Source organism: Lathyrus oleraceus, chromosome 2 (assembly GCF_024323335.1).
Source record: "Lathyrus oleraceus cultivar Zhongwan6 chromosome 2, CAAS_Psat_ZW6_1.0, whole genome shotgun sequence".
Classification (NCBI taxonomy): Eukaryota; Viridiplantae; Streptophyta; class Magnoliopsida; order Fabales; family Fabaceae; genus Lathyrus; species Lathyrus oleraceus.
Genome location: NC_066580.1, coordinates 123599986 through 123627935, shown reverse-complemented (window position 1 = coordinate 123627935; position 27950 = coordinate 123599986). Strand labels below are relative to the sequence as shown.

The following is a 27950-nucleotide window of genomic DNA, read 5'->3' as shown; positions in this document are numbered from 1 at the left end:
TAACAATATTTAATTTTAAAAAACCATCACAATCAATAGGAACCCAAGTTTTATAACACGATTCAACATGTGCTGTCCGCTCTGACAAGACTAACATGTGATTGGGTCCTTGCCATTAAACAATTATTACTCGTATTGTTTATGTTAATTCAACATCTAACATCTGCTTAAGGTTAATCTCAAGATTAACATTCACGCAAAATGAATATCTAATCTCAAAGTAGGGTAGTTGTTAATGGCGGGATTTAAGAGTAGAAATTTGAGATACGTAGAAATGAATGAAATGTCGGAAAATATGAAATTAGAGAGTAGCTATGAAAGAAAATTGATACACTCATTCGTCGGGAAGACCTCGTCAGAAAACGTTAGTTCCGGCTGGATAAGACCTGTCAAATAGACCGGCCGTAGGAGAAAGTTCCTCTGTCAGATTTTGCTGGAGAACTTTTCACCAAATGCAAATGATCTCTCATGAAGAGACATCTAAAAACTAGAGTTTTTTACCAAATGGATATAGACATCCATTTCAAGAAACCAAATTAAAAAAAAAAAAAAAAAAGCAATAACCACAACTATTTGGAATTATCCGGTTACAAACCATTCAAAATATCCAGTTTTTAGAAAAAACATTTATGGATATATTTGTAGTTTGGACGTAAAACCAGATATTTTGTGCACCAAAATTTACTTACTCCTTTACAAACCATTAACTCAAACTCCAAAATTGCAGGTCAATTATTTTCTAAATGGCCCTAAATACCTCAAATAATATGAGCAATTATCATCTTTATTGAAACATATTTCAACCCAAAAAAAAGGATAACAAAGTTTATCCATTAAAGAAGGCATCACCATATTACCAGTTTCAACACAAACAAAAAGTAGTGCCAAATCATGACCCTGCGGTCCTTCGGCCAACACGAGCAACAAAACCAGCTTTGATTGGAGCAACTGATCTTCCAGATCCACACTGCAAGCAATATACCAGTATTATAGATTGCTGAATGGTAAAACATCGAAAGCAGGCAGAGATGTAATAGAAAATTTACCTTCTCGCACCGAAGAAAGAAGAGACGGTTTTCCTTTGAAAGTATTGTGTCTGGACTCTTGCATCCAAGACAAATAACATATTCATCTAAGAAAAGTGTACAAAATTCAATCAACAACCAGTACAAGAATCGTAGGCTAATAATGGCCTTACAAACTTTTTGTTCTGTTAGCCTGAATTTATTTAAAAACTACTTGAACATATATAATGAAACAGAAAGGACAAATAACAGAATTTTTTTATACCCAAGAACCTTTCCATTTCTGAAATACAGAAGAATATCAAATTTTGGGAACAAATACTTACTAATATATCGTCGCAGAATTCCTTCAAAATTCTTTGGTGCAAATCTTCCCTTAACAACCAATCTTTGCTGTCCGTCTAGGGAGCCACTAGTACCCAGTTCAGCAAGCAAGAAAGCCATAACATGGTCTGGCTGTCGATGCATCCTGAAAGATTAGAATGACAGTTTAGAGAACGAGCAAACAGAACATCACCAAGAGGAACGCATTGAGGATAGAAAAATTTGTTTCTAATATGCAATAAAAACATTCGGGATTACACAAGCTCAACAACTGAATTAAACAAATCACCAAACAGTGATAATAATCACTCGCCATAAAGAATCACTGGGTTGATAAAAATATCTAAAATATGCTTCTTCCCAAGCATATTGGCCTATAGTGAAAATTCAGGATGTGTGTATAATGCATAAAAAAACAGATAAAATATCAACATACGTTTTGCATAGATCCATAAAATTCACAAACACAGTTTTCTTTGTGCCTTCACGAAGAACCTGAGGGGGCCTCATAACTGTCCTTCGACGATCTCCAGCAAGTTCTGGATTGTTTTCACGTAGAATGTTAAACACCCTACCAAGAAGCTGTAACAAAAATTATTTAGAATCCACAAGAAAAAAAGGGCATCAAGGATTAGAAGCAATTTCCAAGGGAAAAATGAACAGGGTAGACTATAAATGCTTTACGTAATATGTTGACCACAACTCATGGTCCTAGCAAAGTGAAATGGCTTGATCCAACAAGGATAAAGCACCAAAAATGTAGAATCTGACATAATCAGATATTTTACAAGGCTCGTGTGGATCATTAATTAACATGCTTCTTCAATTTTAAAAATATAGCACGCAAGAGCCTAGTCGTATAACATCAGCCCATTGAAGGCCTAAACCACAGTCAATTAGACAAACCTAGAGAAGTATGTGATGAAAGTGTAACAGAAATTTGAAAACGGCATTGAAAGGAAGAGGTTAATATAGTTGTGCATCAGAAAGAACAAAAAAAGACACACCTCCTCATATTCATAGTCACGGTCACTCCCTTCCCAAGGATAACGAGGCTGCAAAGAAATCGGTTCTTCTTCATCTTCTTCAGGAAGATCTAAAAGCAAAAACTTCCACCAAATGTTTAGAATTCATTACACTTCCAAGAACAAAGCGCACAGTCCATCATCAATACAAAAATGTTTACATTTATTAGACTGTTTACCTTCCAAATCTTCAGCTGTTTCTCCACTCTCCTCGTTTAAGTTGCTGATTTCAACCTACAATCATCAAATAACAGACTTCCAAGAGTTAAATTGCTCCCAACAACTCTAGCCAAAAAAAAAACTTGAACTCTGAAAAAAAAAGACTTACAGGCTTCTTCTTTTTCTTTTTCAAACCAGAAAATGAAGACTCTGCCTCATCAGCAACTGCAAGTGAATAGCTAATGAGAATCAACATTGCCTAAGCACCATTTTCAGATAACTTTGAAAACATAAACCATGACGAGATTGCTAATGCTTGTTATAAATTCCATACCTGACAGATTTTCGGTCTTCTGAGCCAATTTATCCACCGATTCATCAGCTGTAGGATCTATAACAGTAACTTTCTTCTTCTTTTTCTTCTTAGTAGGGTCAAATGGTGCTATCTGCAATTCAGCAATTCATGCACGAGAAGATAATACAGTTAAAACAAACTGAAGTACCAACCAGAGTAATCATTCCCAGATAGCGGCACAGAGCGGCCGACCCCAAAAGTGGGATAACGGGATAGCGTATAGCGGGATGACCGCTCTAAATCATTATTTGGACAAATTATAATAATAATTATAAACATATTTAATGTAAAATTTTACAAATAACTCAACTCAAAACATTCATGAATCAAAGCAGACACGAATCAAAGCACACACGTCTCTTGAAGTGCATAAACGACAATGAAGGAAGGTTAAAGTTGAGTCTCAACTAAAATTTGATTGAAAAACCCAAAATAATCCTTAACCTTTTAAATTTAAGGGGTAATTTTGGGTTTTTAGAGGGGAAAAGGATAGCGAGCCAGGAACCCCTTTGGGCCGAGAGCCACTCTGCCCCCCTATCCAGCTATTTACCCTATTGCAGCTTCTATAGTGTTCTGCACCGCTAAGGCTCTTCCCATAGCGGTCGGCCTCCACTCCACTATAGCGGGATAGCGCCGCTGTTGACTGCTCTGGTACCAACCTTGGTTATCACTTATCAGTATCTTACTATACAGATGTAAAACTCTAGCACGTATCTATTCAGAACAGGAATCACATCTTGAGTTATGATCCATTAAGATGAATCCCAATCCACTATGATGAATCACTATTTAAATGTAAATCAGCCACATTCTTTGTCAATTTTGTATAACCAGATATTTCTATTTTTTCATTTGATTTATGACTTAAAAATGTCCTATTTATATCGGGAACCTATCTTACAATTCAAAATAAGATTCAATTCCCAATTCAGAAAATAAATCTTCCAATTCACAATTTCAATCTCAATTTTACAACAATGATATAGGTTACAAAAAAAAAAATACCATCATACCAAATTACCAATTTATAACAACCTGATTACACAAACATTGGACCCAATCAAAGGAAACACAACAGTGAGAAAGCATTGTTAAAACTACAGATAACTATGGGGAAAAACAAACTTACATCTGAAACCTCCTCCTTCAAATCATTTGGTGTCTCATCTGCCATGTTTGCTGAAAAACAAGAAAAAATGATATCAATAAAAAGTTGCAACAGTTAGGGTTTAGGGTAGAAGAATAAGGAAAGTAATACTGAAATTATGTACCAAAACTAAGAAAATTGAAGCAAAAATTCGCTTAAATACATATAAAGGGCTTCGATTTCAGATATAAAAACGAGTGTGAAGGAATAGAAAACTACGAGAAAACGATGTGAAACGAACGTTAGAAAGCTTAACCTGAGGAAAACGCAGAGAAACACTGAATTGAGAGCAAAGGAGATGAATCTTTCGAGAAGAAGAGTGTTTTGGGTTTGTTGTTGAAATTGAAACCTTTTTTCAGCTCTAGCAAAACGGTGCGTTGCAAGCATTAAATCTCATGGGCTTGGCTTTTGGGCCAATGCAATCCATTCTGGAGATTTCTTCCAGACACCCTTGAATTTGGCCGTGGCACCCCTATGATACCCCTGAAAATATTCATTAAAAGATAAGTTAAAACAATTAAAAAAAGTTATACCACATTATTCCTTCTCACTTTTAGACTATTAGTACAAAAGATTTACCATATTTTCTATAAAATGTAGGACAAAAAATACATGTAATTCTAAAAAAAAAATGATTTTTCTGTTTTTTTATTATCTTGTTAAGATTATGGATGACAATTGGCAGGGTTTGGATAGAGTACTATAGTACCCGTCCCCATATCCACAGTTGGAAAAAAGTCCCGTACCCGAGTCCATACCCGCTTGGGTACCAATATTGCCACACGTGCCCGTATCCTATGGATATGTAAGTGTCTGTACCCGTACTCATTATCCGCATTTCTAATAAAAGTAAATATGTCAAGTATAAAATATCATATTATTTTAAGTTTTTAGCAATATTAAAAAGTTTTTAAAAAATTTTACTGTTGAATTATAAAATAAATGATCACTTATATTAAACATGTAGTAGTTTAAAATTGATGTATTTTTAAAAATTGACACACATTTATTTTTATATAATAATATAAATTAAAATATATAAATATATATTATGCGGGTATGGGACGGGTTGAGTACTAAGGTGCTCATCCCCGCACTCATACCCGTTTATTTAAGTAGGTAATTACTCGAGCTCATACCCGTACCCAAGTATACGGATTTTTACTCTACCCGTTGTGGATATTTTTGTGGGTGTCCACTAAAGATGGGTCAAATTATCATCCCTAGTTAAGATTGTTGGATATCATATATTTTAATAAAATATGATTATAGGGTAAATATATAAATAATATAATAAAAATCAGCTTAGATTAACAGAAAAGTATGATCAGAAATAAATAATATGACATTAATAAATGTGGTGAATGTTATAAGGTATTCCATATTTTTTTTGAAAAATATGGTATGATTAAATTTCTTTGGACACAATGAGTGTCAAAATTACTTGTTTTACATGAGTATTTGTTAATTTAATATTATATCATTAATATGAAAAAGATAAAATATTTATGTGAATATTTTAACTAAAAACATAAATGTTGAGTAACAGAGCAAGGTAAGGTTGTAAAAACGGAATTTTTACTTTTTGTCTTGATTTGTTTTGTTTACGTAAAATCAAAACATAAAATTAGAGTTTATCTCATATTAAAATAATATTAAATATATAAAGAGAGAGATATTAATTGTTATGCATTGTCAGTGTAAAAAAATTTACACTGTCAATACATCACAATCATCCGTTTGTGTTACTTTATATGTGATTATAATAAAAGTCAAACTTCTTTAACAAATCAATGGTTGTAATTAACTGATAGTGTAAAATATTTTTACACTGTCGATGCATTTCAATTAAATTCATATATATATATATATATATATATATATATATATATATATATATATATATATATATATATATATATATATATATATATATATATATATATATATATATATATATATATATATATATATATAATATTGTAAATACATTAATAATTTAAATTTTAACTTAATTATTAAACAAAAATATACTAAGTCGGCATAATAAAGTGTAATATTCATAAACTTGTATTAAACTACATAAGTTGAAATGGTAGGGGTTTCTTCTAGCTTAATTAGAGGTTATGAGTTTGAATTCAGTCATGGACACACAACAGTGTTAAATCTCTTGAATGAGAGTTTTGCCTCCTAATATGGTTCTCCCCCCTAGAGATTTAGTCTCTACAATTGCGCATAGAATACACCCAGTTTATATGAAAAGAACTATATAAATTACTCACCAAATCATAAAAAGGTATCATCCAAAATATAAAATGGACTTTTTAAAATTTCACAAAAAAAAAAAGTAAAATCGGGTTAAAGAGTAAAATTCAACGAGTTTACACGATTTTATTGATTTCAAAGCTATTTAAATCCTTTAAAATCGTCCCAAGATACGATTTTAAATATAAAAAAAATTTACCTACGATTTTACACAAAATGTTGACCTAGAAACGTGAAATTCATATAATTTAGGTTTTCAATCACGATTTTAACAATCTTATAGCAGAGGACTCCTTGGACGAAGTTGGGGCTCTCCCAACAAAGACAGGACAGTGAGCAAGCATCATTTATGAGATATTCTTGTCAGGCAAAGACATAGGCTCATTGAGAAAACAGGAGAATTTCAGATGACGTCTTGGCTAAGTTACTTCATCAAGCAACAAGGAACTTTTGTTGGACAAAGTGTCAACCCCGCTAGACGGAACAGGGTGGTTCAAGACCACTTGGTTAAGTAACTTCAGGATGAAGAAAAAACTTCTTCATTGGGCAAAAATATAGGTTCATTGAAAAAAATGAGGTGGTTAGAGTCCATTTGGATAAGCTGGATATAACTTTTTGGTGAGGAAAAACATGGTAGCTAGGCAAGTTAATGACCTCTACGGGAGAAAATGTTTGTTCATACCCCTACAAATAAAGGTAACAATCTGCCCACAAAATTCAGTCATTCCATAATATATAAGATATCAAACAGAAAATAGAGAGAATTGAAATGGAGAAATTATAAAGGAGGGATGAAGAATAAAGGTGGGGACTTCGTCCGGTCAGAGAAATCGTCGTTGATGTTTTTCCATCTCTTTTTTAATCATTATTATAAAGCTACTATGAGTAAGAGTAGCTAAATTATCTTTTGTTAGAATTAGATATAATTGTTCAAATTCTCATGTATTTAACTAATTTTCTTGATTATGGCGATATATTTCTTCTAGTTATTCATTACTATTGTTGTTTATCAATGTTTGTTATAATCTAGCTAATTATGACTTTTTATATGTTTTAAATTGATATTGAGAAATAATTTTCATAACTAGATCAAGTATTTTTACATGGTAAATACTAAACTCTTGAAACGAATTTAGGTTTAGCATTCACGTTGAAACTTAATGTTATCGTATTGGTTAATCAACTGAGAGATCGCCAACTACAAAATACGGTTGATTTCACGCCGTTGTTTAAATATAAACAACATACACATAGAAATAGATATTAATATTAATTGCGGACTAGAATATGTATAATTGATCATGATAATTCATGAGGATATGATAATTAACTCTAACTCCAATAATCACATCTCATATGTTAAGCTTATTTTTATTTATCGTCATTATAACCTAGTTCTATAAAGAAACATCTTTCAAAATACATCCCTTTAAATTATAAAAATTATATTGAACGACTTTAACATCGCACTAGTCCATATAGATACGGTAACACGAAATACTTACTTTTGTTCACTATACTCAACCGACAATAACAAAATACTTTTGTCATAAATAAAAAAATTATTATGGCAAGTAAATGTGGTGGATGTTCTTAGATGTCTGGGATAAAAATTTATGTTTTTTTTGAATTCATTAAAAAATATCAATAACCTCTTTGAGACTGATAATCATATTCTTTGTCACTCCTTTTCTTTTTCTTTTCTTGGTATCTGAATCAAACCTAATAATAACTATGATAATTTTATGTTATCTTTGAATCATTTGTTCCCATGACAACATCTCTTCACGAGTAGAAAAAATCTACACATGAGATCAACAAATTTTTAAATTACAAATTTATAATATCAATATTGATCTTAAACATAACTCTACAAGAATGAACACGCATTAAAATCTAAATGTAAACCGGACATTAAATAATATAAAAATTAAAATAAAAAATTATATCTTAGATATTATAGAGAAGGAAAATGTCCGATAGTTTTTGCATTCTAAATGTTTCAGAAAAAATATGGTAACCTCCATCACAAATATAGATAATTCATTTTTGCACTTTCGATATGTGCAAACCAAAATATGTAGTAAGATACACAGTGGGGGTGTGGAGTTCTAGAGTATAAAACTTTCATTTTCTGATCTAAAAATTATAATTTTCAAATGAGAAAAGATTGAAAATAATTTAGAAATTATCAGTTTTAATGGGGGTACAAGGTACACAGTGGGGGTGTGAGTCGTAGGTGTACAAAGAAGGTTTATATTCTAAAAACACTCTAGTCCACTTCATTTTATTTATTTGTCGGTCCAATGAATTTTATTTTTTGAAATTTAATTTTCACTTCACACACATATAGACGCTTTTGTAGAAATATTGAAAGTAAAAATATACTCTCCACCCATCATACTCTTCTAAGTTCTATCCAATTCTAAATTTGTCCACTTTAATGACCTAAAAAAAGTTAATACTTTTTAATCTAATTTTAAAGAAAAAAATTGCTGTATTTTTTTTATATTCCAATATTTTTAAATTTTGGATTTTTTTTATTATGAATGTTGAAAAAAATATGGAAATATTCCAATTTTTCTAAAATGTAATATTCTGATTTTTTTTAAATTATATTTCTGAAATTACTAAGATTTTTCTAAAACTTAATATTCCATTTTTTTTAGAAAATGAAAACTCCTAAAAGAGAAAGCATTTTATACTTTTTGCACACCTGAAATATTTATAAATTTTAATATTATTGTACGTTTTGAAGATGATACATCTCTAGACGCATACAAAATCAAACCAATCTTCACTTTTAAAATACATATATATAGTCTAAAAATGCATCTTCGTATATTATTTGGATGTATCCAGTGATGCACTATGAAATACCTCTTGCACTTATTTATGGGTTTTGTTATTCACACAATTGATTTAAATAACAAGTCAGTGATATTTCTGAAGATGCATCTCCGAAAATGCCCAGTCTGATTTGATAAAACACCACCTTGCATGAGCTTCTTCTTCATGCTAATAAAAAAACTCCATTGCAAACCCCTTAAAAAACTTTCTCTCATTCTCAATTAACTTTTCAACACCAAAATATCATTCTTGGATTTCATCACTTCAAATGGAGCAAAACAAGCTGAAATTGCAGGTAAAGATCATTCATTTCATCCCTCATTCTTTGCATTAATCTTTATTATGTGCTGAAAAATGGACGTTGAATCCTTAGATGCGTCATTAGACACAATTAGGTGTAGTCCGATTGTGCATCTCCAGATTTTTCTATTAGTATGAATTTTAACATTGTTTTCTTTTATTGGTGGTAATAAATATGGTGCACCCTGATATGCTTTCCAAAAATATTAGGAGTATGGATGTTAAACCTGTCGAAGTGAAGAATGATGTTAAATCTGATGAGGTGAATGATGATGTTCAACTGGATGAAGTTAATGATAATGTTAAATCGGATGCTCGACCGATTGTTATCGAGGTAGATATTCATGCACAATTTACAAATAAGAAAAATGTTTATTGCTCGTGAACATATGCTACAATGGATCCTAGAGAGGACGAAAAATTGGGGTTTGCTGTTGTAATTGGAAGATCTGACAATGGTTCGGATAGAAGATAAACATTTGTAACAATGATATGCGAAAGAAGTGGCACGTTCCAACCAAAGATTAGGCAGTTGAAACATGACACTAAATCGAGGAAATGTGAGTGTTCGTTTAAATTGCACGGATACCGTGTGGCAGATGAGACATGGAAATTTAATGTGATTTTCGGTATACTATTTACCGTAAAAATTGATAAACAACCGTTGGTCTTCCAAATCAAAAATACTTTGGTTACTCATAGGATCAACCAGATTGATCCTAGGACATGTGCTATTGTTGAAATTATATTTGGAAAGTGATGAACACTTCGACAACATTCATATTTGAAGATTGTTCGTTTAAAAGGTTTTTAAAGAGATGAATCGCAGAATGTAAAGGAGAGTACAATAAAGGTGCTTGAAAATAACTTGCAATGGAAGATAAATTATGGAAAAGTATAAATAAACTTCAATTGAAACGTAAAAAATGGTTTTATCAAACGTACATTCTCAATGACACTCTTTTCTTAATACACTAGATACTTTGAGTAATTTTGAGTATTTGTACAACAATTGAACATACAGAAATCCTAACACTAAGACACCTATATATACTAAGTCAAAATAATCGTTATTAACGACTTTTCTCCCAGACAATGACACGTCGCATTCAACATGTCTTCAATCCATCATAACGTTCCACACGTCTTTTCTTGAAACATGATAAGGACAAAATACAGGTATCCTTCTTTTATTCAAATTCAAACATCTCTGTTGAACGCAACCTTAATATTGCCTCCGTCAAATTATCACTTTAAACTTAGAAATATTTCTAAGTCTCATTCAACATTTCCCTCTTACGCAAGGATCACTTCGACTAGACTTTTCAAACAATGCTTTTTATGTTGATGTCCAGAACATCTTCAAAGATATATTTTTTTCTTTTGCTCATTATATTGAATCAGGCTCGATTACGAAACTTCCAGCTAACAAATTACCCCTCAAAATTGTCTTTTTCGACATAACGAAGAAAATGACATTTTTTTAAAGTCCAATTCTACGTCACAAACTGTTCACCTGCTATGACGTCATAATTATTAGGACAACTTTTCCAAAACGTCTCTTCAAAACCCACGTGAGAATCTTTGTGCAATCATCATGCCTCATAGTCTATAGGAGATCGTGGCTAGCCTTTAACTGCCACCGTCTCACCACGGATTCTCCTACTGACACGTGTCTCACTTTCTTTTCAACCATTAATGTTTGACAAAAATCGTTTCCACTTCAACAACTTATAAATAGGTATTGTCAATATTTTTTCCAACTTTTTCCTCATTCTGAACTTCCTCAAGAACAATTTCTTCCATTCTTCATCTTTCTCAAACAAAAACCCATTTTTCTTCTTCTTTCAATCTCTCTACAACAATGGCATCATCCACAAAAACTACCAAAGAATAAAAAAAAGAACACGAAAGACTCCAAGAAATCTTCAGGTCTTCCTCTTGCTGACAAGATATTAGGCCTAAACACTGTAGGTAATCAACAATATGTACCTGAGCCTCTCACTAAAGAGAAAAGAAGAATTTTCCAGTCACAGGTATTGATCCTTATCTCTATTTGTGGCAAAAATCATGCTATGTTAGGACCATTACCGGACCCAAATGTTGACCATAGTAAGCTTAAGGAGTTCTTCATAACCTACCATGGGTACAAACCCATAGCATGTGCTAAGAAACCTAAGGCTAGCGATGAGATCCATACTGATGAAAACCCTAATCCAGATAACCAAGGCAACCCTTCGACTGACGAACCCATTATTCTAACATACATGAATAATGGTTTTAGGGTATTTCGATCTTGCCCTTTATTTAGGGATCCCTCTGATTATCTAGGCTGGTTAGAGAAGATAGAAAAGAAAAAATCTCAAGTTTGGAAAGAGATGGGTATATTCGACTTGATACAGCTATCGAAAGTAGGAGCTGGCTATTTCCAAACCATGCTAGTTTCCTCCCTATACTTCTGGGATATCACTCACCATACCTTTCATCTCCCTTGTGGGATAATGACGCCCACACTTTTTAATATAGCTTTCATCATTGGTCTTAAACCCACTGGCGAAACTTACGATCCAGACTTTATGTCTAAGGACACCATTGGTTTTGACACCTCTAGAGTTGCTTTTACCACCCATATATTATAATATCATGACCAGGACACTAACAAAGTTCCTGGCACATAGCACATCACTTTCCTTGCTTTGTGGTTGTCCCGTTGCGTATTATACTCGAATTCCCTTTAGGTAGCGAAGAAATACCTTACCCTGGCGAACCAACTTCACGCTGGATGCAACGTCTGGCTTAATGAAATGATTTTGGATAACCTTTATGAATCCTTCGGTGGAGGTGTGACTGCTCTAAAAAAATACATACGAAAGGGAACTTATTACTCTTTGGCCGCTGCAATTGTGGTTGAATTCTACTTTTGAAGCATGCCTTCCAATTTGCAACCCCATCGACGCAGATGCTGACGAAGTAAGGAACATGAGAGTCAAAGGGACACGCCTGGCCATGCTGACTCCAAGTGATGAAGGATGAAACCTTCAATAAACCTTCACCAACTATGTGATGATGTTTGCTAAACGTTATAATTTCACTCCAACCATGGCTTCATCCGCCTCAAGAATGTATGGTCCTGAATGGTTCACAAGGAAATTCCCTCCTCCATTGAAAGACAAAAAGGTTGGGTCAATTGCCATCTGGGAAGCATTTCTTATCCCTAGGGTACTATCCCTTAGGCTCAACCAATTGAAAAGCCAAGTCACCCTCATAGCTTACCAACCAAATCTTGTCGCACGACATTTGGCCTTATTCAAATCCTACCAAAACCTCTCTATGCCAAGAAGAATTTTCTCATTCTCTATAATACAACCCATACCGAGGCTTCAAGCAGCAAGCAAATAGCTCGATATGATGGCCAGACACAACTCACTCCAGTTGCATTAAAACCCTACTTCCTCTGCACCCATGAATTTGATACATGGTGGCACGATTACTATTCTGAAAAAAAAATTGATGTTTCTGTGTTCACTCATCATCTTACCAAAGCTTTCACCTCTGTGCAGGAGAAGGCCAAGAAAGGTACTTCGACTCATATCAAAGAGATCCAAACATTCCAAAAGTACTTCGAAACTGCCTATAGACCTGATGATCTTAGTCAAACCGTCTGTGAAGCAATAGTCACTTTGAAAGAAAAATTCATCAAGATAGTGGAGTCTTTAAAATTGCCTTCGTACATTAAACCTGAACAACGGTATGAAACAACTTTTAATATGTATCCTTCCAAATTCCCTCGACTGCCAAGTGCTGAATTTGGTATGGCTTTTAGCCCTTCATTTCTAGACTGGTTCTCCTGTGGGGATTTTGTAAAAATTCTTTGATATAAATCTCAGAAAGAAAGCCAACCGGGTGATTCCGACTAAGCACACCTTGGACAGTTTCAAAGGGCACCTTCATATTGGCATAGAAGACGTTCACATAGAGTCTGAAATATATGAAGGTGTGAATTGAGAGGTTTTTCGACTCACTTCTTCTCTTAATTATTTAATTCTCTTTATCTTGCAATAATTTGGTTCTTTTCCAACTGTAAAAATTCCACCCAAGAAAAATGCCTCCATAACCAAAAAACCCAACGAAGTAAAAGAAGATGCCAATAAAGCAACAACAACAAAGGTATATTTTATACATCTATATTTTCCTTTTATGTATTACCTTCACATCTATAATCATTTGAACTCTCTTTTCTTTCAGACTAGCCGAAAACTACCACCAACACCCAAGAAAAGAAAGCCAAAAGAACCTGAGGTCGAGGTAATCGAATCTGACGATGATGATCTATCTTCAAATACCTCAAAACCAACAAAACATAAAAATAAGAAACAATTGAAGATTTATAAAACCCCCTCTTTTTTCTTGTTCTAGAGGAGGTATTTTAGCGCTAGGAGGCACTATCATCTGGCTAATCTTTGACAAGTAATTAGAAGATTTTATCACATTTGGTGACGTCGAAGGTATAAGTTTTCTTAGGAAACCTATCATTCTTTTCTGGTTCGATAGGATTCTTTCCATTCTAAGGTGCTGAAACTTTGTAAGAATAAGGTAGTCCTTGCTTTACTCCAGCAAGGTCAATTTCGCTTTCGTCGAAATCCACCGGATCACCATACGTTTCAGGTTCGCCATCACATAATTCGAGATAAGCTATTCTATCTTTCCTGTTTTTTTTTTGCTCTGGATTTCTCAGCCTTCAAACGTTCTACCTGTCGAACTCTGTCAACCAACTGGGCCATGTCTCTCAGCTATTAGGTATCCAATTTCTTCATAATAGAATAATCAAGGCCACCAGCGTCCATTTTGACCAACTCATGCTCAGGAACTTGTGTAAAACATATTGCCTTAAGTAAACAAAACCTATTTAGGTAATCATCTATTGGCTCAGTGAACTTTCGTTTGATGTTGGCCAATTCTTTCAGACTTATCTTCGACTGTCCCATGTAGAATTGCTCATGGAACAATCTCTCCAAACGAGTCCAAATATCAATAGAATTCGTTGGTAATATGGTGAACCTTGTGAAGGAATTCTTCGTAAGGGAACTTGGGAAATATTTTATCCTAAGATTCTCATTATTTGCAATTTCCCCTGCCTCTATTAGGTATCTGGCCACATGTTCGACAGTGGACTCACTAGTGTGTCCAGAGAATTTAGTGAACTTAGGTACTTTCCGTCTAGCGGGTAATTTTGATTGTAGAATATACTCAAATAAAGGTGATGTGTAATTTGGCCTATGGAGGCCAACATTTACCCCATTTCGCACCATGTTTCTTTCGACCATGGCTGCTAGGTTATTGTCTACTGCCATATCATCATGCCGTATTTGTTGTACGACTTCGTTAGCATTTTGGTTCCTATTTAACATTACTACCCTTAGTTCTTTTTCCATTAGGATTTTTTGCTCAGCCATAGGGGGTTCGACTCTCGGGGTTTCGACCCTAGGTGGTTCGACTCCTTCTCCATGATTCACCACATTTGCTTGTGGTGCATTTCGTGGGACTTGGTTAATGGTAAGGTCCTCTTCGAAGGCTAACCCTTGATTTTCTCTTATCCATTCCCTTTGAGGGTGTCAAGGAGGTTGTGGCACACCAAAGAAATCAATAATGCACGTCATTTGCGCCGCCATTTGTTGGTTTGATTGGGTAGTATTTTGGATCGAAGGGTTAAATATTGTACCCATTGTTTGGGCCAACATTTGGACCATTTCATGGTTACTTTCATCCATTTGCTTCCTCAATACTGTTGTAAAATTATTGGTCAAATTGGGCATTTAGGTATGAAAACCCATAGGGTTGGCTTCGACCCAAGTTATTAACACCAGATCCAGACCCTTGTAATGAAGAAGATGCATTCACCAATGGGTCAATATACATTGATGTTGAGTTATGTAAATTTGCCATCATCGAAGTTGGCATGCCAAATGACTCTTCGCAACCATTTAAAGGCATCGAAAACCCAGTCACATAGGGCCTAGAAAATTGTTTTTCCACTGGAGTGGGGGGGGGGGGGGGGGGTCACTGGTGGACCATGTGTCCCTAAGGGATTTACTGGTGGACCCTGTGGCCCCACATAAGATAAAATAGGTCCACTTTGGGCAATTGACTGCACATGCATTGAATTTTCCGTGGATGGTACAAGTTCAGAAACATACGTTGCGACCGTAGTTCCCCCTGTCGAAGATACAAAGGTGGTTCTCCATTGTTATTTGGAGGATTTTGGTTATTTGGTGGATTTGGATTCACCATTCTCCTCGTGTATCTTATCCTTGGTCTATCTTTGTTGGTTGTGGCTACTTTACCACTTCTTAGTAACACGCAACGAAGTTATAAAGAGAGATAGCAAAATGAAGAAATAATAAAGATTTTCAAAAAGAAAATTGTTTCAAACACTAGCACTGTCCCATTGGGCGTGCCAATTTGTTTACCGTGAAAACTGGTAAACAACCACTGGTCTTCCAAATGAAAAATACTTTTGTTACTCACATGATCGACCAGATTGATCCTATGACATGTGTTATTGTTGAAATATTTGGAAATTGATGAGCACTTCGACAAAATTCATGTTTGAAGATTATTTGTTTAAAAGGTTTTTAAAGAGATGAATTGCAGAATGTAAAGGAAAATACAATAAAGGTGCTTGAAAATAACTTGTAATGGAAGATAAATTCTGGAAAAGTATAAATAAACTTCAATTGAAATGTAAAAAATGGTGTTATCAAACGTACATTCTCAATGACACTCTTTCTCAATACACTAGATACTTTGAGTAATTTTGAGTATTTATACAACAATTGAACACACAGAAATCCTAACACTAAGACCCCTATATATACTAAATCGAAATAACCGCTACCAACGACTTTTCTCCCAGACAATGACACATCGCGCTCGACATGTCTTCAGTCCATCATAATGTTCCACACATCTTTTCTTGAAACTGGATAAGGACAAAATATAGTTATCCTTCTTTTATTCAAATTCAAACATCTCTGTCGAACACAACCTTAATGTTGCCTCCGTCGAATTATCACTTTAAACTTAAAAATATTTCTAAGTCTCATACAACATTTACCTCTTATGCAAGGATCACTTCGACTAGACTTTTCAAATAATGCTTTTTTATTTTGAAGTCCAGAACATCTTCAAAGATATTTTCTTTTCTTTTGCTCATTATATTGAATCCGGCTCGACGTCAAAACTTCCAGCTAACATATACATACTTATGCCTAGCATGACAAGCTAGTTGGTCATCCCATTGTATGTCACCTTGTGCTAGAGGAGAGGAAACTTGTTTCGAACATGACATTAATCATGGTGGTGTCGAAAAACATATTCGCATCTTTGAAACGAAAAATACCTTTAAATATTTCAAATATCAAGCAAATATACAACATGTGTGCTCAGAACAACAAGGTCGTAAGAGGACCAAGATCTAAGATTCAATAATCGTTGAAGCTTTTGGATGATGATCATTATTTTTCGAGGTACATGCACTACATACTTATATAAAATTGGGTGGTATTTTTTGGAAAAATTTTGCTTTTGAAATTTTGCTCTGCATAATCAATTGGTTCTATTCTGCATAATTTTTTGGTGGTTCCAAAGATGCATCTTCAGACTCACCTTTTAATTATTTAAAAAACAAAATAGGGGATCATCCGAAGAAACATCTCTGGATAAACCCTTATTTTTTTATTATAAAAAAAGACGGATCTAGATATGTATCTCCGAAGTCTTTCATGCATATATGATCATGTTTTTAAGATCCTTATTGCTCTACAACTTCTATAAATAGGGCCTCTCATTCAATTTTCTTTACACAAACCAACATGACTACATATCCTCATATTGCATTTGAGTATTTCAATGGTGCAAAACCCTCCACTTCAATTTCGTATCTACCCGGACATACTCTCGTCAATTTGAAAACCAACACGAATACTCTTTTGCGATATCCATAAAATCGGATAGTCGTCAAGCTTGAGCACCCTTCACCCTCGATTGATAACGAAGGAAATATATGGTTCACCCTGCTTGAACTGAAGATTAATGATTATTTGAAGGTTATGTGGAGTACCTTTTACCATTACTCAACAAAGGGTCCGATTGAAGTGGATGTGACAATTCAAAGATCAACCTAAGATATAAGAATGTTGCAACGTCCCGAACCACATATTTTTAATGACGTATAATTTTAAATTTATGTAATATTTATCTATTTAATGTTTATTTTGATATTAATTTATGTTGATTTTCCATTATGTCATGGTCTATGTTTGTTTCTGTTTTGAACTAACTGAAGATGAGAAAAATAAGAAAGGGGGGTTTGAATTGTTTTGGAAAATAAGCGATTTTTCAGAATAAGAACACACATGAGTTTATACTGGTTCGCTTATAACACAAAGCTACTCCAATCCACCCGACCAAGGTGATTTCGCCTTCAAAAAGGACTTAATCCACTAATCTTGAAAGATTAATACAACCAACGTCTAAGAGAAAGATCTCGTAGTCCTCCCAAGTATACAGACTACGCAGAGTCACTTGAGGAACAAAATCATTTAAGTAAAAAGAATTGTAATCTAAAGGTGCTTCTAAGGTAAAGCAAATATTACAGCAATTTGAGCAAACAAGAATTTTTCACATATGAGCAACAACTCATGAAAGACTAAGAGAGAGAGTAAAGTATTTCTGTGCGATCAGGTATCTCTCAATGAGGTTCGCCGTCCTTTATATAGAGGTGAAAGGACCGTTGTAGTGATGGCAGATATTTTGTCTTGATGAGAGTTTAATGCCATGACTTCTGTTGTTTCTTGCCAAAACAGGTTTGTCTCCCTAAATAACTTCTTTCCAAGTATGGTTTCTTTCCCTTTGAAGTTGTAGTTGCCGTTACTCTTTCTGGATATGGAAGTTCTTTGTCAGAGTCTGCGTTACTCTGTTAATCTGAGATCTTTGAGATGTGACTTCAGAGCTTCTGATAGTCCTGTTCTTTTAGATCCTCAACGTTGATTCAAGAGGAACTTTAGAGCTTCTGATATTCTGCTATGCGGTTTTGCTCAGAGTCAGAACTTCTAGAGCGCGTTTTCCTCTTTCAGATGCTTCTGATCTTCTGGTACTCTGTATCTGATTTGATTTTGTATCTGATAAAGCGATTAGATTCCTTTGTTCTTGTTCAGAGTCCTGCACACTTAGACACTTTTCGTTAGAGTGCCATTTTTGGTTTCATCCTTTGTTATCATCAAAATCCTGGAATCTGTTGTAGAACTATTTTTGTTCTTACAATCTCCCCCTTTTTGATGATGACAAAACAAACTCAAATGACAGATGAAACATTCAGATATAAGAGTTTATCAGATCAGATAGAAGTGAGCTCCCCTTGAGATAGGCTAGAGAGTTCAGAAGTTCTTACCAGAGCTTCCAAGCAATGAAGTTTCTAGATACCTTTCTGCAATTTTCTAAGTCAAGTAGTGTTAGATAGATTTTTATTGAATAGTATGTTTGCAGAGTACTTAAGGATTTAGATAATTTTTCATCAGAGCTGTTTGATTTCTCCCCCTTTTTGTCAGAATCAAAAAGACTTAAAAAAATAGGAAGAAAAATATATATATATATATATATATATATATATATATATATATATATATATATATATATATATATATATATATATATATATATATATATATATATATAATATATATATATATATATATATATATATATATATATATATATATATATATATATATATATATATATATATATATATCCAGATAAGAGAAAAACATCAGAGACAAAACATAAAGCAACAAGAAAAAAGTATTAGGTGCCTAAGGGTTGGGAGGAGGAGGCATCCTCTGAAGCAGTTGGGTCAGCAGATTCTGGATGTTGGCGTTGACTGTGTCCTGTTGATCCAATCTGGCTCGGACTTCCTTCTGCTCTTTCTGAAGCTCCTCAAGGGTTTTGAGAACCAGAGGGGCAAATGTAGAGGACTCCCCCTGAGTCAAAGCATTCTGTTCTTCAGCGGCTTTAGCTTCAGCTTCAGCAGCAGCTTTTTCTTCAGCTTCAGCAACATCAGCTAGAGCTTTGGCTTCAGCTTCCCTTACCCTTTGAAGTTCTTCTTGTCTTGCTCTTTCTTCTGCTTCCCTTCTGGCTTCTTCCTCAGCTTCTCTGGCTAAGCGCTCCTGTAGTCTTGCCTCAGCGTCTCTGATAAAGTCGTTTCTGACTTGCTTAGAGAGGTTCTTCAGCTTAAAGGCCTCAGAGGTCATCCAGCCAATGACTCTGTTCCAGTGTGTCCTAACAGAGGAAGGATCATCACTGATTCCAGAGTTTGTGGACAGGGACTTAACCTTTTCCACCGATGCTTCTGCAAACAACATAATTGCCTCTTCTAGGGTTGGCAGGGAGTGGTCAGGTTCAGATGGTAGAGGTGAGGAAGTGGGAGGGCTTAGGTTGAGAGTTTGAGGTTCAACGGAAGTGTTTGGAGGGGTAATGTCAGAGGCGTTGGGGTCAGGGGGTTGAACGTCAGATGGAGTGACGGTTGGTTGTTCTGAGGGTGGTGAGGTAACTTCAGGTTCAGGTGGAGGTTGTTGTGGTTGTTGTGAGGCAAGGTTTTGAGTCTGAAGTTGGGCTAGAGTGGGAGAGGCGGAGTCAGAGAATTTTGTGTCAGATGAGATGATACAGTAAGGAGGTGATTCTGGGGCTGAAGATGAGGAGGTGGTTTCATTCATTTGTTCAGCTTCGGATATGGGTAAGGAGGTATTGGCGAGGTTAAATTTTGGGAGTGATTGAGTCGTTCTGGTCGTTGAAGGAGGGGTTTCAGATGGGGTGTATAGAGGTGTTGGTAGAGGGATAAAAGAAGCAAGTTGCTGTACAGAAGGAGCAGGAGAGGCAGACTTACCAGAGGACTCATGCAGAGGTGCTGGCGGTCTTGATCCAGAGGAATCTCCTAGCTTCGCTTTCTTTGCCTGTGATGTCTTCTCAGAGGGACCTCTTTTATGTCTTAAGAAGTTGGGTGCTTTATTTGGCAGTTCGCTCAACCTGAATTCTGAGATATCCACTCCTTCATCCTTCAGACGTTGGAGATAGTGCAGGATTGCCTCTTTGGGTTCTTCCTTGGAGAACAGATATAGACCATGGGGAATTTTCCTCTGATCTTTTAAGGCTTCCCAAGAGGTGTCCAGAGTAGGTCTAACGTTGACCTTCTCCAGAATCCCCATGCTCTTCAGATTCCTGGAGTTCAGAGGCTTTCCAGTGTCTATTGCCATGTCGTCCATGAGCCTGAACTTCACCAGATGGTCCACGAGACCACTTTCTATCAGAACATCTGAGATGAGTCTTCCCAGAGGAATGTAAGTTCTGGGCTTCATGTGATTTCTGGTTTCTCGTACAGAATCTCTGAGGTATTTGAAGAGAAGTGCAGGGAGGCAAAGCTTTAGACCTTTATGAATGTAATACATAATACATTTTTGATCTGTATTGATGTAATCTGATGAATTTGACGCTGGGAGATGATGGATTGTACCCAGAATGATTTTGAGCCAAACCCGGAGGTTCTGGAGTAGTTCCTTGTTCTTTGAGGGGTTCCCTTCTGCGTGTTGTTTGAAGATTGTTGGGTTGATTTCATGAGAAATGTATTTCGCCCTGGGATTGATGTTGTAAATTCTTCTTCCTCCATCTTTCTCCATGTTTAGAAGAGCAGCGATGGACTTCTCAGTTATCACCATTTTTACTCCTAAGACATAGGAAACGATGAAGTGATCGTCAGCGTCAGCAAATCTCCAGAATTCTTTAATGAGATTTGGGTAAACTGGACCGTAGAGGCATTGAAAGTAGTTTCCCCAACCTTGTTTGCGAAGTTCTTCAGTGAGGTCTACGCCATTTCTTCTCATGTAATCAAAATCCACTAGGGATTCACACAGCACTTCCAGTTTGTCAAAAGGCGTTGCAAGATGAATATGGGGCTCACGATCAAGAATATGAGGCTCCTTGTAGACTGGTGTTGTAACTACGCCTGTGACCGTTGGAGTAGGGTTGCTGGTGCTTTGAACTGGGTTGCTAGAATCCATTTGCTGAGAGTAGTTGAACACAGATTGTTGTTGAGTATCCATGGTGTTGATGAAGAACTGGGATGAAGATGAACTGCTTGCAGAAATGCCTTGAGAGAACTGGGGTTTAAAGAGTGAGTGAGAGTGAAATGTGTGCAAAGTGAGAAAAGAGTGTTTAAATACCCAAAAAAAACGCATGCAAAACGACACGCAAATCAGAGTTTTAACACAAAAACCAAGTTAGCACGTTTAGAGGGAGAAATGATTATGGCTCATAATTGATGTCTAATCCCAACCGTTTGCACATTGCTCGAGGAGATCTCAAGAGTCTGTTCTTTGATTACTGCTGGACAACTGTCTAGAAATTCCAAAGTTAGACGCAAGTCACTCCACGTGTTTTGATTTATCTGATCTTCAGGAATACCAAACGATTGGTTCATGGAGATTTCCAACTCAAATAACTTCTAACTGGGTAGAAGTATCAGAGTCAGAGGCATAATCCATTTGTTTATGTCAGAGTCTCATTTAACCACTTCAGAGGCACATTTTATTCAGGGCAGTTTTGAATGTTCAGATTTTCTAAGATAAAGAGGAATCTATCTTCAGCTAAGGGTTTAGTGAAGATATCTGCCCATTGATGATCTGTATCAATGAACTTCAATGTGACTATCCCTTTCTGAACATAGTCTCTGATAAAATGATGTTTTATTTCAATGTGCTTATCGCTGGAGTGCAAAATGGGATTCTTACTTAAACAAATGGCAGCAATATTATCACAAAAGATAGGAATGTTACTCTCGAAGATTTGAAGATCTTCTAACTGATTCTTCATCCATAGCATCTGAGTAGTGCACAGTGATGCTGAGATGTATTCTGCTTCTGCCGTGGACAGGGCGATAGTTGATTGCCTTTTGCTTGCCCAGGATATCAGATTGTTTCCCAAGAGCTGACAATTTCCAGATGTGCCTTTTCGTTCCAATCTATCTCCTGCGTAATCTGCATCACAATAACCAGAAAGTCTATACTCTGATGTTTTCTCATACATCAGGCCTAGGTTAGGAGTTCCTTTCAGATATTTGAGAATTCTCTTAACTGCAGTTAAGTGAGTTTCTCTAGGATCTGATTGGAATCTAGCACAGAGGCAAACACTGAAGAGAATATCAGGTCGAGTAGCAGTCAGATAGAGAAGGGAGCCTATCATACCACGATAGAGCTTCTGACAAACCTTTTTACTGACTTCTTCCTTTTCAAGAATGCATGTTGGATGCATGAGAGTCTTTGCAGAGTTGCATTCAGCCATGTCAAATTTCTTCAGAACATCTTTTATGTATTTGCTTTGATGAACGTAAGTGACTTCTGAAGTTTGGTTAATTTGAATTCCCAGAAAGAATTTTAGTTCTTGCATTAAGCTCATTTCAAATTCTGCCTGCATTAACTCAGAGAATTCTTGACAAACAGAGGCGTTAGCTGAACCAAAAATGATATCATCAACGTATATCTGGCATATCATGAGATCATTGTTAAGATTTTTACAGAAGAGTGTGGAGTCAACTTTCCCTCTGATAAAATTGTGTTCTAGAAGAAATTTGCTTAAACGTTCATACCAAGCTCTGGGAGCTTGTTTAAGTCCATATAAAGATTTTTTAAGTTTAAAAACATGTTCTGGATAGTTTGGATTTTCAAAACCTGGAGGTTGGTTGACATACACTTCTTCTGATATATAACCATTAAGGAATGCGCTCTTGACATCCATTTGATATAATTTGATAGAATGGTTTATAGCGAAAGATACAAGAAGAAGAATAGATTCTAACCTGGCGACTGGAGCAAAGGTTTCATTGTAGTCAATACCTTCTTGTTGACTGTAACCTTGAGCTACCAGTCGAGCTTTGTTTCTGACGACTTCTCCTTTCTCATTCAGCTTATTTCTGAATACCCATCTGGTTCCGATAACGTGAGTGCCTCTGGGCTTAGGAACAAGATCCCAGACATCGTTCTTTGTGAATTGATCTAGCTCTTCTTGCATGGCTAGAACCCAGTTGTTATCTTGAAGCGCCTCATCACAAGATGTAGGCTCGATTAGAAACATTAGTCCCAGAGGAGTCTCTTCAGAGGTCTTGAAGGTAGATCTGGTTCTGACAGGTTCGTCCTTGTTACCCAGAATAAATTCTTCAGATATGTTGAGGCGATTTTTAGCTTTCTTTGGGATTAATGGAAGATTAATTTCCTCAGGATTTTGAATGGCAGTTGCTTCTGGAGTTTTGTCAGATCCTGCAAGAGTGATTTCCAAATCTGCAAAATTCTCAACTAGCTTTGACTTTTCAGGGTCAAGCTTGTCGTCAAATCTGACATGAATTGATTCTTCCACAATTTTGGTTTCTATATTGTATACTCTGTAGCCTTTAGAGCGTTCTGAGTATCCTAACATAATACCTTTCTGTGCTTTGGAATCAAACTTGTTCAAATGTTCTTTAGTGTTTAAAATAAAATAGGAGCATCCAAAAGGATGAAAATATGAAATGTTTGGTTTTCTTCCTTTACACAGTTCATAGGGAGTCTTTTCCAGAATAGGTCTTATGGAGATTCTATTCTGAATGTAACACGCTGTATTTACAGCTTCGGCCCAAAAGTGCTTAGCCACATTAGTTTCATTGATCATAGTTCTGGCCATCTCTTGGAGTGTCCTATTCTTCCTCTCTACAACTCCATTTTGTTGTGGAGTTCTAGGGCAGGAGAAATCATGGGATATTCCATTAGAGTCAAATAATTCCTCAAAAAATTTGTTTTCAAATTCCCCACCATGATCACTTCTGACTCTTACGATTTTAGAGTCAAATTCTTTTTGCACTTGGAAACAGAAGCTAGTGAATACAGAGTGAGACTCACTCTTGTGTTTTAGGAATTTCACCCATGTCCAGCGACTGAAATCATCAACAATGACTAGTCCATACTTCTTTCCATTGACTGATGCTGTTTTCACAGGACCAAATAAATCAATGTGAAGAAGTTCCAGAGGCTTAGAGGTAGTAACAATAGTTTTCTTTTTGAAAGATGTTTTTGAAAATTTTCCTTTCTGACATGCTTCACATAGAGCATATGAAGAGAACTTCAGTTTAGGTAGGCCTCTGACTAACTCGAGTTTACTTAGCTGAGATATTTTCCTCATGCTAATGTGGCCCAAGCGTCTATGCCATACCCATTGCTCTTCGTGAACGGACATCAGACATTTCACATTTTGTTCTTTTAAATCAGACAGATTAATTTTATAAATATTGTTTTTCCTCTTGCCTATGAATAGGACAAAACCATTGTTTTGATTTATGGCTTTACATGTTTTTTGATTAAAGATTACATCATAACCGTTATCACTTAATTGACTTATGGATAACAGGTTATGCATTAATCCTTCTACGTAAAGGACATCAGATATAGAGGGAAGAGTACCATTACCAATAGTTCCGGAGCCTCTGATCCTTCCTTTCTGATCTCCTCCGAACCCTACGAATCCAGCGTCTTTAAGTTCCAGGCTTTGGAACATAGACTTTCTTCCCGTCATATGTCGCGAGCATCCAGAGTCCAGGTACCATGATTGGTGTTTGAACTTTGCTGCATAAGATATCTGCAACATAAACAATCTTATCTTTTGGTACCCAGAGTCTCTTGGGTCCTTTATGATTAGTTTTCCCAGAGTTTCTTATAACCTTGGGTTTTCTAGCATTGTCAAATTTTTGCTCTTGAGTGTGTGTATAGTGATATGAAAAAGGAGATTTAGGTTGATCACTTGTAGAAGTTTTATCTTCCTTAGGATCATACCCAATTCCTCTTCTATTGCTTTAAATTTTTGTTTTAGTTTCTGATATGAGCTAAGAGTTTCAGACAAACATGATTCTAGATCAGATCGAGAGAGTTCAGAAAATACCTCTTCTGATTCAGATTCTTCATCTGAATTGTTCCTGGATGTGGTAGCCATGAACGCCATGTTGGCCTGCTCATCAGAGTCAGATTCTGATGCGTCAGATTCACTATCATCCCAGGTGGCCATCAATCCCTTCTTGGTTCTGAGGGAGTTTTTCTTGAAGCTCTCTTTTCTGGAGTTGTCTTTCTTTAACTTGGGGCATTCGTTCCTGTAGTGACCTGTTTCTTTACATTCATAATAAGTAACATCTTTGTTAGTTTTACCTTTTTAGGTTGATTCTGATCGATCCCCTCTGGGTCTTGGTCTCCTGAAGTTATTGTTCCTCTTTTTCCAGAGTTGTTTAACTCTTCTGGTTAGGAGAGACAATTCTTCTTCATCATCAGAATCTTCCTGTTCAGAGTCATCAGCATCTTCTGTTTCGGCCTGGAATGCTTTGTTTTTGTCAGATTTGCATCTCTCAAATCTGGACTTTAATGCTACAGACTTGTTTTTCTTCTAAGGCTCATCTTCCTCTAGTTCTATCTCATGACTTCTGAGTGAACTAACAAGCTCTTCAAGACTGATGTTGTTCAGATCCTTTGAAAGCTTTAAGGCAGTGACCATGGGTCTCCACTTCTTTGGCAAGCTTTTGACTATCTTTTTGACATGGTCTGCAGTTGTGTATCCTTTGTCTAGAACTTTGAGACCTGCAATAAGAGTTTGGGATCTAGAGAACATTACCTCTATGGCTTCGTCATCCTTCATTTTGAAGGCTTCATATTTCTGGATTAGAGCCAGAGCCTTTGTTTCTTTGACCTGAGAGTTTCCTTCATGAGTCATCCTCAGGGAGTCAAGTATATCTTTAGCTGTCTCCCTGTTGGTGATTTTTTCATACTCGTTATAAGATATGGCGTTGAGAAGTATCGTCCTGGCTTTGTGATGATTCTTGAATTCTCGCTTCTGATCGTCTGACATCTTACTTCTGGGAACTTCAACTCCAGCATCTGTTACAGGAGGTTTGTATCCATCTGTGACAATGTCCCAGAGATCAGCGTCATAGCCTAGAAAGAAGCTTTCAATTCTATCTTTCCAGTAGTCGAATTTCTCTCCATCAAAGACAGGAGGCTTAGCATTGTAACTGTCTCTTTCATTTGTGTGGGCCATAGTTTTTGTCGTTCTGGATCTCTCTACACTGTTAAGTGTTTGATTAGAAAATCAATAACAGAGCCGAAGCTCTGATACCAATTGAAGGTGAGAAAAACAAGAAAGGGGGGGTTTGAATTGTTTTAGAAAATAAGCGATTTTTCAGAATAAGAACACACAGGAGTTTATACTGGTTCGGTTATAACACAAAGCTACTCCAGTCCACCCGACCAAGGTGATTTCGCCTTCAAAAAGGACTTAATCCACTAATCTTGAAAGATTAATACAACCAACGTCTAAGAGAAAGATCTCTTAGTCCTCCCAAGTATACAGACTACGCAGAGTCACTTGAGGAACAAAATCAGTTAAGTAAAAAGAATTGTAATCTAAAGGTGCTTCTAAGGTAAAGCAAATATTACAACAATTTGAGCAAACAAGAATTTTTCACGTATGAGCAACAACTCGTGAAAGACTAAGAGAGAGAGTAAAGTATTTATGTGCATTCAGGTATCTATCAATGAGGTTCGCCGTCCTTTATATAGAGGTGAAAGGACCGTTGTAGTGATGACAAATATTTTGTCTTGATGAGAGTTTAATGCCATAACTTATGTTGTTTCTTGCCAAAAACAGGTTTGTCTCCCTGAATAACTTCTTTCCAAATATGGTTTCTTTCCCTTTGAAGTTGTAGTTGCCGTTACTCTTTCTGGATATGGAAGTTCTTTGTCAGAGTCTGCGTTACTCTGTTAATCTGAGATCTTTGAGATGTGACTTCAGAGCTTCTGATAGTCCTGTTCTTTTAGATCCTCAGCGTTGATTCAAGAGGAACTTTAGAGCTTCTGATATTCTGCTATGCGGTTTTGCTCAGAGTCAGAACTTCTAGAGCGCGTTTTCCTCTTTCAGATGCTTCTGATCTTCTGGTACTCTGTATCTGATTTGATTTTGTATCTGATAAAGCGATCAGATTCCTTTGTTCTTGTTCAGAGTCCTGCACACTTAGACACTTTTCGTTAGAGTGCCATTTTTGGTTTCATCCTTTGTTATCATCAAAATCCTGGAATCTGTTGTAGAACTATTTTTGTTCTTACACTAACATAGCATATTCTAGAGATGCATCTCCGAAAAGCTCACAAACTAATGAACTAAGAGGGATTACAGTGATGCTTCTCTGAATCAATCTTTTGCACATACAGATATGCATATCCATATCGAATTTTAACATAATTAATGGTTTCTCATCATTTTCGCCTTAGTTGTGTGTGGAAAAGTTGCATCCGGAGATGCATCTTTGGACATTGGGGACATTTTAGTTTTTTAAAGGAATTATTTTTCCCACCCTTAGGGGTGCTTCCCACCATAGTAGTAACTCACAACTACCT

At 35.8% G+C, this 27950-nt stretch overlaps 1 protein-coding gene across 1 annotated transcript; it reads right to left on the bottom strand.

Moving 5' to 3' along the window:
- Positions 1-768: 768 nt before the first annotated feature.
- On the bottom strand, positions 769-4410 carry LOC127118430 (eukaryotic translation initiation factor 2 subunit beta). Its single transcript, XM_051048634.1, has 10 exons — positions 4292-4410; positions 4018-4067; positions 2868-2979; positions 2703-2758; positions 2554-2608; positions 2357-2445; positions 1786-1931; positions 1352-1494; positions 1047-1132; positions 769-967 (listed from the first exon to the last, which is right to left on the bottom strand). Exons 2-10 carry the CDS (start codon positions 4060-4062, stop codon positions 890-892), a joined length of 810 nt encoding a protein of 269 aa, XP_050904591.1. The 5' UTR covers positions 4063-4067; positions 4292-4410; the 3' UTR covers positions 769-889.
- Positions 4411-27950: the final 23540 nt, after the last annotated feature.

Excerpts from the sequence above, each read along its gene's own strand:
- LOC127118430 (XM_051048634.1), bottom strand. The coding sequence starts at position 4,062 with ATGGCAGATGAGACACCAAATGATTTGAAGGAGGAGGTTTCAGAT. Across the intron at positions 2,609-2,702 it reads AAAAGAAAAAGAAGAAGCCT|GTTGAAATCAGCAACTTAAA; the intron begins GTAAGTCTTTTT and ends TGATGATTGTAG. Across the intron at positions 2,446-2,553 it reads AACAGCTGAAGATTTGGAAG|ATCTTCCTGAAGAAGATGAA; the intron begins GTAAACAGTCTA and ends TTTTGCTTTTAG.